Source organism: Mya arenaria, chromosome 5, assembly GCF_026914265.1.
Source record: "Mya arenaria isolate MELC-2E11 chromosome 5, ASM2691426v1".
Taxonomy (NCBI): domain Eukaryota; kingdom Metazoa; phylum Mollusca; class Bivalvia; order Myida; family Myidae; genus Mya; species Mya arenaria.
This window is the reverse complement of record NC_069126.1, coordinates 9,492,982-9,505,594: the sequence shown is the minus strand read 5'-3', so window position 1 is coordinate 9,505,594 and position 12,613 is coordinate 9,492,982. Positions and strand designations below refer to the sequence as shown.

Below are 12,613 nucleotides of genomic sequence, written 5' to 3'. Positions count from 1 at the left end.
TTTTTGCATTTTTGATTTCTTTTCTTTTTGTAATTTCCTAGAAAATTTACATTTGCTGAGAGCACATATTAAAGTTTGACCATTTTGAATTTAGATACACTGATATAGGTCGGTTTGGTACAGAATCCTGGTTTTCCAGTATTGCTTACCTACCTGCCCCATTTTTGGAGATCTTATTGGAAATAAAAAAATCTTAATAAGGGTAAATGCGTACACGTCGTTTCATCTAGACCCTAAGAGGCCTTGTGTAGATTCTCGAAATCGGTTGTGTAGGGTCAGAAATCAATTATTTTGTGCGAAATACGAACAGGGGTGATATCCAATACTGGTCTTAATTCGACCTTAGAACGATATAGCTAATCGGATTGCTCGATATAAATAACGGTCAATAATGTATGACCATAAGTTACTGAAGATGCATATTGAATACAAACCCAGAATTGCTGTTATAATGATAATTTTTATTTTTTATTAAAGCAAGCGGCGAAAAATGCTGTATTATCAAAAAACAATTTTAAAAAATTGAATAATGTTAGTCAATGCGTATCCACCATTAGCTCTTTGGGGCCGTATTCATAAAACATCTAAATACATTTCCTAACTTACGTAACTTTCTTAATTTTAATAGGTCACTGGTCATATGATATAATTACTTTAAGTTAATAATTTCTGAAATACTTTATTTTCATTAACTTTATTGAAAATACATACTTTTATGTTAAAAAAAAACTCATACCCTTCTTTAAATTGACTATGAAAATTTTAGGAAATTGACTTAAGTACGGATATCACTTTAGATGTTTAAATAATATCGAAGCAGGCGTTTGCTCATAAACATGTGTCAAATACCTCAAATTCACAACAAATCGTTACCAGGATACAACTGTGTGAGCGAGTCCCTTTAAATTAAGTTATATTCCCGGAAGCAAATGTTGATTGCTCATAATTGACAATTGACAATTCATCCACTTAAAGGGACTGTTCACCAGATTGGCACCAAAAAAGTGTTTTTCTATAACGAATCTCAGGACAATTATTTAATAAAATGTTTTACTCTTTGATATCATTATTGTAAAAAACACATACCAAAATGTAAAAAAATAGAGTCGGAGAACGGGTTCGAACCGGTGTCGCCAAAATTGCAGCATCGACTAGCCAAGTGATAACATCGACTAGCCAATCACGCATAAGGAATAAATTCTACTAAATAGACAAACATAGTATTTCTTTAATGGAAAAATACGAAAAAACTGCGAAAATAAATTAATTGTAAACTATGTGGTACATCAGTTATTAAGTTTCAATGCATTGTACACATCGATACCAGGTTTATGTCAGTTTTCGACAATTTTCTTTTTTTCTCGCTGATTTATCATACGGAGTACAGCCCCTTTAAAACCATTTGTGAATGGGGCTGTCTCACGTATTGGCACCAGAAAAGTTTTTTTCTGTAACGAATCTCAGGACAATTATCTAATATAATGTGTTACGCTTTGATATCATTTGTAAAAAAGTACCAAAATGTAAAAATAAATTTGTCGAAGAGCGGGTTCGAACCCGTGTCGCCAAAATTGTAGTCAAGCGTCGTACTCACTGAGCGACAAAGGCTTACTCTAATCGCGTGACATAATTAAGCTATACACCTACCTCGGTAATATCACGTGATAACACCGACTAGCCAATCACGCATAAGGAATGAATTCTACCTGGTAGACATACCCAGTAATCTTTTTTAATGGAAAAATACGAAATAACTGCTAAACTTAAATAAATTGTAAACTATGTGGTACTTTAGTTAATAAGTTTCAATGCATTGTACACATCGATGCCAAGGTTATGTCAGTTTTCCACAATTTTCTTTTTTTCCGCTATTTTATCATACGTGAGACCTTTAAAAGAAGGTCTTCAAAGTGGATAACTATGGGGGAAAATCTGCGTGAATAAGACTACACTGAATATACGCTTAAAGGGGTGACAGCAACACATAAAGAAAGAACTGTAGAACCTTGTCGGTGAAACGCCAACACTGATGCCGAACCCGTAACTTTTATACAAAATCAGAAAATGATAGTATCTACTCTGAGTAAAGGTTGTTGAATTAAATATCAACTACCTTAGTGGTTTATGGCTTTGTTCTTTGTTATGGAATTCAATTGATGAGCACTTGATAGCTGAACATGGCAGTGACAAACGTATGGAGAAATAGTAAGTACAAAAATAAGAAATGGAATGCTTCAAGTCATACAACTGGTAACGGACGGAGTAACACTGAATTTGCCATATATAGATACTGGATCCTGTTGCACACCATTTGCATTTAAGGCCATTGTTTTTGATTGTTCGTTTAACAAACCCGTCGCTCAAAGAAAAACGCCCAAATCCCAAACTTTTTTATTTCCTCCGCTTCGAATTTTACCCGTTGATTAATATAAAACGTCGGGGAAAGCCAGTCGTCTATAAGTCATCAAATCGTTAGTGCTATTTTTTTAATATCCAGACATTTGATTGGACAACAACACTCGAAGAATCATGGCGGACTGGTTACATTTAAGCAATTTCTCGGATAGCAAAACAGTAAATTCATTTGTTAAAATAGATGATAATGATACTGTCTCCGATATTATTTACACAGGCATTCCCTCTAATACACTCGTCAGGAATGAATGTGGATATCGAACGGCTGAAATGCAAGTAAACGTGGAGGGAGATCGTCATACCAAATGACATGTCGGGCTCCGTGTTGATTACTTGGTGTCAAATTCATTGTCATAGAGGTTTAAAAGAAGAAGAAGAAAACGTGCCACCTACAAAGACTGTCAATTCATTTGATGTCCACGACAAAGAAATTTTATTGGGTACCTCCTGAAAAGTATTATTCTGTCAGTTTTTGACTCTGACTAAATGTTTTTATTTGTGCCGGTGCTACGGACCTATTATTTGACGTGTTTGTGCCAAACCAAAATTGCTGCACGTAATAAGTTTCAAATAGTTTTTACTATCTTTTGTTGTGAATAAATCTGAGAAAAAAAGTGTGCCCTGGTTTGGGATTCGAGCACACAACCACCGGAGCACATGCATGGTCATCTAATAACAGGATTCAGACTCATGGTTTGGTCTGAACTGGTGTTTAAAAGTCATTGTGGGACCAAATCAATTGAGCTAACTTGTGTTAAGATTGTGAACATTGTCATGAATGTGAACAGTATCTAGTCAGTATCAACAATCATGTGATAATTCAAATGAAATTTAAGTGTTTAATATAAAACTTATGTTGAGATTGTGAACAGTACCTAGTCAGTATTAACTATCATGTGATAATTTTAAAAAAAAACTACTTAATAATAGTGATCAGTATTGGACTGTTGTTAAGATTTAATGATGTGAACACCATTCAGGCAGTAATTGTTCAGTGAATGGAAGAAAACTATTGTTTAATATAGCACTGGTGGTAATTTTCAATCCTGTTGGGTGTTTAAAGTATAACATTTTTAATAAGTAGCTTATGTTTCATTTCCTACCAAAAAAAAAAAAAAAATGAAATTTATTTTTTTATTTTATTTTGTCCTCTTACGAACATATTCAATCATGGCGGTTCGTTAAACAAACAATAAAACGTAAAAGGCCTAAATGGCCTTTTATCTTACACTGACCATGTATTGACTTGTGTTCATACTTGCACTAACTGCTTCACCATATATAGTAATTACCGATACAAGTGAAGTTCTTTAGAAGTCAAGTGCCCTTATTCAACCATTTAACCACATATTGTGTCACATAAGTTAGGAATGTTATTGCGAATCCTTATAACATCTTACTGTGAAGTGATTTTTTCATGTCACATGACATATAACTGATATAAAGTATCAAAACATTTATACGAGGTCGAACAGCAGTCTCGGTTTTATTGAGATGCTTCAGGGGCAGCTATGGTTGCCAGGGTGCCACGCAGTCAACGCCTATGACTAGTATGTTGCTCACGAACATATCTTTTACGTTTTCTTAACTCGATCTTTATTTATACTAAACAGCTTACGATTAAATAAAACATATGACGTTCTCTATATATGGTTATCAGGGATATACAACAAGTAAAACACGGTAATAACGACTACATGAGTGTATACTAGTTAAGAAATATGGTGCGAAACAAATGTGGCCGTCATAAATGGTTTGAAAACTTATTTATACTTGCGCTCGGGCCTTGCCCATTCGGCGAGTGCTCCGATAAGACTGTTAGTCAGTTAAGGTTTTTTGATCATACACAGACATAATGTAACCCTGGTTAGAGCCACCCTGGTTCTTTAACGTGAACCAGTGTATAACACTGTCACACGGGACCTTCATTAAACTTTCCTCACGGAAGATGTTTAATATGTTAAGTGGTGCGGCGGGGAATCGAACCTGCGACCCCTGGATTGACAGTCAAGTGTGTTACCACTACAGGGGCGGATCCAGGAATTGACGTAAGAGGGGACGTAACTAAGGGGCTCAACCATTTGACATGCATCTCTCCCTCAGAACCGAAGTATATGGCATAAACTTGTTGCATGGGGATTTGGGGCTACTCCATCAAGACAATTTTTACAATTTGTAGTCGGAAATGGTGCATTATGAGCGTATGTTATAATTTTTTTACTGTTGTATTGATATATATGAACTTGGACGATTTAAGAGGGTGCGCGCGCCGCTTTCGCCCCCTCTAAAGCGCTAGTGCACTAGACCACGGCCTAATCGTCGTAAACAGCGACCGAGTATCCCTTATAAGGGCAAATTACACCAATACGATAGTGCCCACTCAGTGTTACATGTCTTCTCGCCCTTCTTATTTACACATGATAGTGATTAATAGCATGAATATACCATCTTAGAACATTGGCTACAGTTTATCCTTATAGGCATTGAAGCTGAATTGGTTGTGATTTCAAAAATGGGCTGACCTACTTGATCCACTTTTGTTGTTTAAGTTTTCACCACTTAGTTTGTATTCCTACAACGAATCTGGTCACTTAAACGCTTTCACAATGGTTACGTTCAACCAATTTTATTTTTCTTATAAGAAACGTCACTTTTTCTATTGTTGTTTAATGCTTTGTACACAAGTTTACCTTTATGACTATATTTAGTGTTGGGCGTCACATAACACGTGTTATTTCGAGAACAAACTAGTCAACTGATTATAGAATATATAGGAATTTATTTACTGGTCTCCGACCTATAATCAGAGCTACTACGAGAACTATGCTGTGAAGGTAAAGTTTGGTTTTCTTTGTTGATGTAACTTTTTTCCTCCACAAACAGTTTGAGTGTCATGGAAATATGGTTATCACAAAAGCTTAAATATACAATTTAAATAGAAACATAAACAAGAGACAGCATCATTCCCCATGCACCTTTATTACAACGATTGTAAGTTAAATCCCTGACGTAATCTATTAAAATTATCATAGACATTATCTATCAAAAACTATCATAAACATTATTAAGCATATACTTTCTTTCCGATAGACGCTATCAATCAAAGATATTTCTATCCGAGAACGGGAAGTCCTTCGGTTTCGTACAAAAGAAATCCAGAAAATGACGAAAACGTTTGTCCTATATAGCCGTCATCTACACGTGAATTTCTCGTGACAACGACATCACCAGCATTTAACAACGACACCAACATTTGCGAGGACTGATCGTAAGGCGTAACAATAAAGGAGCTTTTCACATCGTTGTTAACGTATATACCCGCGTAGTAATGTTTGTCAATCTCAGTGTGAACGTCCCGCCCACATATCGTGACGTGGAAGGCGTACACACCAGGCACAGGAGCGATGAAATGACCGCTGACGTTGTTGTAGCCGTTTCCGAGGTTGGTGTGGACGACGTCGAAAACGAGGGCTTGGCTTTGGCCGAGATGCTGTATGTCATGAGCTGAATTGGTCGCGTAGAATGCAACCTTGTTTTCGACGAACCGTCTGGCCTTTTCGTCGTCAGGTGCCTCTAAAAAACGATAAATTGATATTAAGATAATATTGCAAAATAATTGATCAGAAATATCGGTGATTCCAAAGGAAGATCGACAAGTCAAAGCAGAAATTTAAAATAGATATTAGAAATCAAAGTTTCATTTTGACCAATAGATTTTAATATATATTGTAGTAAATAGATCATGTAAATGTTTTTTTCCAAGATATAATGCATCATACTGCGTATATATGTAGAACGACCAGGGAAGACTCTGGGAGATGGATTAAAGTTTTCGTCACCAGCAGAGTTCACACTGGCGTTGGCCAATATCATCTCGTCATGTTTGGTTTCAAAGTGCCTTATTCGCTCTTTCATCTGAGCAACCGTTCCCTTCAGCGCGGCTATCTCCTGTTTCTGGTTGTTTTCATTTCGTATCAATGTCGATATTTGTTTCTTCTGCACTCTGTCATTCTCTTCAAGAGTTTCTACACGCGCTATCAAGGAAAGTAGTATTGTTCCATCCACTTCAAAGGTAGACTCACAGTTTGCCGGTGTACAAAACACGAGAAGCAAAATTCCCACAAAGAAAGCGATCATTCTGTTTGATTTATGAATCCCTTTTTTCAACATCCTATTTAACAGACGCAATAAATATAAGACGCCACATAAAGGTTAGCTGTAGATAACGATAGTCGAGATAAGACAATAACACTGTGGACCCTAAACCAAATTTAGAAACGATCATCACGTGCAAATCATTTTGTAAACAGCAAAAAACGCGCACGATTTATACAAATATTGTACATTTCTAAATTGTGAAATATCGGGCATTTTCGTACATTTAATATTTGTGTGAATTAAAAGTAAACTAGAATTGGGTCCGTCCGAATGTTCCTGTGTCGTATTTACTAACATCTTTAGTTTAAGGTTAAGACTCAAACTAAAAATGTGCAGAAATATTTATGATATTTTTATGCAAAACTACAGAAACAAGCTCAGAAACCAAAATCTTAAACATAAATCCCGTTTAATGGCACAAGGTTAACGCCAAAGACATAGAACACAAAAAATATCACAAACAAGAAACATGGAACAACAGCACAAAACTCCACAAACAGCACAGTAAATAAACTATATAAAAAAACTAGATAAAAAACTAAGTATGTTTATCAAAGTTTGTTTGGTACCGCCTCGGAACGGTCAGTAAAATGAAAATTTACTGGGGGTTTAAACCAGTTAACGTGCATAATCCTCACTCTTATCCGAACAATCCTGAATAAAGAAATAACGTAAAAGGTAAATCTAATCTAAGTATAACTAATTTTAACAAAAGATGTGTGCTTGATTGTAAAGCAAAATATGTTTAACAGATACAACACCTATGACCATATTTTTCCTGTAATAATATTTGTTCAACAGAATTTGAAAACAATCGCTTTTCTAAGCCTGAACCTCAAACTCTGATTCAGGATGTTAGCACATACGGGCCCTGGTGTTTGTACAATGACTGTCCTTGTGAAAGTAAGTAAGCGCCATATAAAGAGCAATAGAAATTCTGCATGAGCATCGGACACACAATCATTGTTCCGTAAACATACAAACAGAAATCCAGTTCAAGACGCATTCAGCACAAAACAATTCTTTAAGGTATCCAAGGTACACTTATTTGCAATTTATTATTTAGTATCATTTTAACGATTAGGCCACTACTTTTATATAAATTGGTTTACAAAACCGGCGGGTCTAATTTTCCGAAAAGTACAAAAAAAAAAAAAAAAAAAAATGAATTTCACTATTTTTTCAAAATTATTTTCCCGACCGTATTGATTTTGGTGCGAAACGAAAGATAAACGCCCAGATAAGAATACGAATGCAGTAGATCTCGACTGGTTTGTTGTTCCGTGGCCGTATTTGCCAATTTATAGTGATAGCATGTGAGCCAGTCAACTGTTATGGCAGCGCCGATGGCAATGGCGGAATTGACGATAGCAGTCATTCTTTGTATGAAATAATTAATTAAAATATGCAGGAGTTGTTAAAATAACAATAGAAATAAACATTGGCAAATTTAACAGCCGACACAAACAATAACTGTCACGTGATTGTTGTTATTCCACGCCAATTTAGGTCATGAAAATATTGTTGTTTATAGATAAAAAATAAAATTGTCAGCGGCTGCCATCGAATTAGTAGACACAAATATCTGTAAATTATGTGTGAGAAAAACATTTTATAACATTTTATGGTTAAATATCAAATAACAGTGCACTAAGTTCGAGTGGTGAAATCGAAAGTATAATTTCTAAATTGACACCGGTGACCTAATTTCACAAGTTCGGTCGTTGGTGTTTATGGATTTGAAATCACAAAATGGTTTGGAAATACTTGTAGTTGGGTCAATGTAAAGCTTGTGTTTATTCTAGATTACATGTTTATTCATGTTTGGGTTAATAGTAGAGTAAAAACAATGAAAGAGTTGAACACATGTCTCAATGACATTTTTATACTAATGCCAGGAGTTGTGTGCAAAACATTTAGATAAAACAACACGGAAAACTATTTTGAATAAGTCCAATTTGTAATGAACTTGATATTTCACTATAAATGAGATCTGTTCTTGTAACCAAGGAATACTCTTTAAAATGAAAAATAAACAAGCATGAAGTATGGATGCCCTGTGAACTCGTGTATACACAAAATGGCGGAGTTGGGAGAAGATGAAAATATCCGATACATAATTATGGATTTCTCTGTTACTATCATTGATACATAAAGTTAAGTCACATGCTAGATTTATTATTTTGTTATGTGATTTTTATGTACCGATGAGGTAATTTGCTGCAAGATTTGAATTTGAAATGGATTTGGTGAACATCCCATGGTAAATATCCCGGTCCGAAAATATCCGAACTTAGCATGGATCGGGTTACACACAACTAGGACCCACCATGGTAAAGGTTATTAAAACTCAAATCTAGGTCTAGTTTGGTTTTTAGTTTTTCAGGAATTGCTTTCACAATGTTAAAGCTCAAATGTCTTCATAAAATGTTACTTCCTTATTTACAAAATTGGTAATTATTTCACTTTATTGGCATTTTCCAATATTGAAATAACTGAAACAATGTTTAGAAAATATTATGTATTAAAATTAATACAGTGCAATTTTTTGTATTTTAATGCGTAAAATTGCCTTCTCTTTTTTCGATTTAATATTGTTCAGTTAAGTGTTCTGCATTCACTGTTGCTTTAGCATACCCTTGAAGCTTAACAAATGTCTTGCTGAGTGATATTCAATGTATCTTTGATAAAAAGTGTAGTTTATACATGTAAACATGTTTTATAGTCAATTTCATTGATGTTTTATATGCACAGTATGTAAGATTTAAACTGTGTGTTTAATTAGAACTTTGAAACTTTGAGTGTATTAAAACATGCATTAATAGCAGTTTAAAAATGTCATGTAAATGATATAAATTTTCAATGTTTTTATGTTGTTCTCTGATTTTTACCCTTTAAGAGTATGTATTGTGACTTTTTTCCTTTTTTTTTTTTTTTTTTTTTTTCGACCGCCCGGTGGACATTTTTCCCAAAAATTCTTGTAAACCAAAAAATAAAAAAGGAGTGGCCTTAGATGCGTAGAGACAGAATATGTGAAAATGTACAGAAACATACAATGCAAACACGTTTGTTTGCCATTGGTAGAATGGAATAAAGGTCATTTCGTCACTGATTTCCGTTGAATAAAAAGCAAAAACTTAATCTGCATTTTTTATCAATACCATATTGCGGACATTTATTTTAAAAAAAAATGTAATTATTTTCCTTCATCTGTACTTCAGTTGTAACATTAAGATCATAAGACGCCTGAGCAACGGTAAACGGTTTTAGGAAATCCTTCGTAATTTGTATAAGGCGTCGACACCCAGGAGTGTTCACTGTACGCTAGTAGCTACAGAAAACAATACACAAAGGGCCATTATATACGGCCAACAAGATCTTTATGATCATTATGATCCTTGATGCTCTATAATTTACAAGAAATCGTCTTTTATGCCTGTGAACAGTTCGACATGAAGTGTTTCAGAACGTAAGAATGGATGTGATGACGAACGGACAAGGGCTGGTATTCAATATTCGTCTAAATTGGAACTAAGAACGATGTAGCTAATCGGATAACTTGCTATTAATAACTGACCAATAGAGTGGATAGGGTCAATGATGTATGACCACAATATTAACTTCAGTTAATTATTAAATACCACGGGTTGAGGCACACAGCTACACCACGAGACCACTCAGGCATTGACTTTATTTAGAGTTACAGCCATCGAACCTAAGACCTCTCGGGTTGAGGCACACAGCTACACCACGAGACCACTCAGGCATTGACCTTATTTAGAGTAACAACCATCGAACCTAAGACCTCTCGGGTTTGAGGCGGACAGCTACACTACGAGACCACTCAGGCATTGACCTTATTTAGAGTAACAACCATCGAACCTAAGACCTCTCGGGTTTGAGGCGGACAGCTACACCACAAGACCACTCAGGCATTGACTTTATTTAGAGTAACAACCATCGAACCTAAGACCTCTCGGGTTTGAGGCGGACAGCTACATCACAAGACCACCCAGGCCATGACCTTATTTAGTGATACAGCCATCGAACCTAAGACCTCTCGGGTTTGAGGCAGACAGCTACACCACGAGACCGACCAGGTCATGACCTTATGTAGTGTTACAACCATCGAACCTAAGACCTCCTGGGTTGGAGGCGGACAGCTTTAGCACGAGACCACTGAGCATATGACCTTATTTAGTGATACAACCATCGAACTTAAGACCGCTCTAGCTGGAAGCGGACAGCTACACCAGACCACTCTGGCTTAAGGTGGACAGCTACACCACGAAATCACTCATGGATTGACCTTATGTAGTGATACAACAATCGAACCTAAGACTTCTCTGCCTGGAGGAAGACAGCTACACCACGAGAACGCTCAGGCCATGACCTTATGTAGTGACACAACCATCGAAACAAAGACCTCTCTGGCTGGAAAATAGATGAGTGTATACTAACACGGTAAAGACGACTCCATGAGTGCATACTGACACGGTAAAGACGACTCCATGAGTGCATACTAACACGGTAAAGACGACTCCATGAGTGTATACAGACACGGTAAAGACGACTCCATGAGTGCATACTGACACGGTAAAGACGACTCCATGAGTGCATACTGACACGGTAAAGACGACTCCATGAGTGCATACTGACACGGTAAAGACGACTCCATGAGTGCATACTAACACGGTAAAGACGACTCCATGAGTGCATACTGACACGGTAAAGACGACTACATGAGTGCATATTGACACGGTAAAGACGACTACATGAGTGTATACTAACACGGTAAAGACGACTCCATGAGTGCATACTAACACGGTAAAGACGACTCCATGAGTGCATACTAACACGGTAAAGACGACTCCATGAGTGCATACTAACACGGTAAAGACGACTCCATGAGTGCATACTAACACGGTAAAGACGACTACATGAGTGCATACTAACACGGTAAAGACGACTACATGAGTGCATACTAACACGGTAAAGACGACTCCATGAGTGCATACTGACACGGTAAAGACGACTCCATGAGTGCATACTAACACGGTAAACACGGATACATGAGTGCATACTAACACGGTAAAGACGACTACATGAGTGCATACTAACACGGTAAAGACGACTACATGAGTGCATACTGACACGGTAAAGACGACTACATTAGTGCATACTGACACGGTAAAGACGACTACATGAGTGCATACTAACACGGTAAAGACGACTACATGAGTGCATATTGACACGGTTATGACGACTACATGAGTGCATACAAACACGGTAAAGACGACTACATGAGTGCATACAAACACGGTAAAGACGACTACATGAGTGCATACAAACACGGTAAAGACGACTACATGAGTGCATACAAACACGGTAAAGACGACTACATGAGTGCATACTGACACGGTAAACACGACTACATGAGTGCATACTAACACGGTAAAGACGACTACATGAGTGCATACTAACACGGTAAAGACGACTCCATGAGTGCATACTAACACGGTAAAGACGACTCCATGAGTGCATACTAACACGGTAAAGACGACTACATGAGTGCATACTAACACGGTAAAGACGACTCCATGAGTGCATACTAACACGGTAAAGACGACTACATGAGTGCATACTAACACGGTAAAGACGACTACATGAGTGCATACTAACACGGTTATGACGACTACATGAGTGCATACTAACACGGTTAAGACGACTACATGAGTGCATACTAACACGGTAAAGACGACTACATGAGTGCACACTAACACGGTAAAGACGACTACATTAGTGCATACTAACACGGTAAAGACGACTACATGAGTGCATACTAACACGGTAAAGACGACTACATGAGTGCATACTAACACGGTAAAGACGACTACATGAGTGCATACTAACACGGTAAAGACGACTACATAAGTGCATAATAACACGGTTAAGACGACTCCATGAGTGCATACTAACACGGTTATGACGACTACATGAGTGCATACTAACACGGTAATGACAACTACATGAGTGCATA

The 12,613-nt window shown here is 36.7% G+C and overlaps 1 protein-coding gene across 1 annotated transcript; it reads right to left on the bottom strand.

Annotated features, from left to right (window-relative positions):
• Positions 1-5,236: 5,236 nt before the first annotated feature.
• On the bottom strand, positions 5,237-6,614 carry LOC128236137 (cerebellin-3-like). Its single transcript, XM_052951004.1, has 2 exons — positions 6,195-6,614; positions 5,237-5,988 (listed from the first exon to the last, which is right to left on the bottom strand). The coding sequence occupies exons 1-2, from the start codon at positions 6,583-6,585 to the stop codon at positions 5,528-5,530; spliced, it is 852 nt and encodes a 283-aa protein (XP_052806964.1). The 5' UTR covers positions 6,586-6,614; the 3' UTR covers positions 5,237-5,527.
• Between the last annotated feature and the right edge of the window lie 5,999 nt (positions 6,615-12,613).

Excerpts from the sequence above, each read along its gene's own strand:
- LOC128236137 (XM_052951004.1), bottom strand. The coding sequence starts at position 6,585 with ATGTTGAAAAAAGGGATTCATAAATCAAACAGAATGATCGCTTTCTTT. Across the intron at positions 5,989-6,194 it reads TCGTTCTACATATATACGCA|AGGCACCTGACGACGAAAAG; the intron begins GTATGATGCATT and ends ATCGTTTTTTAG.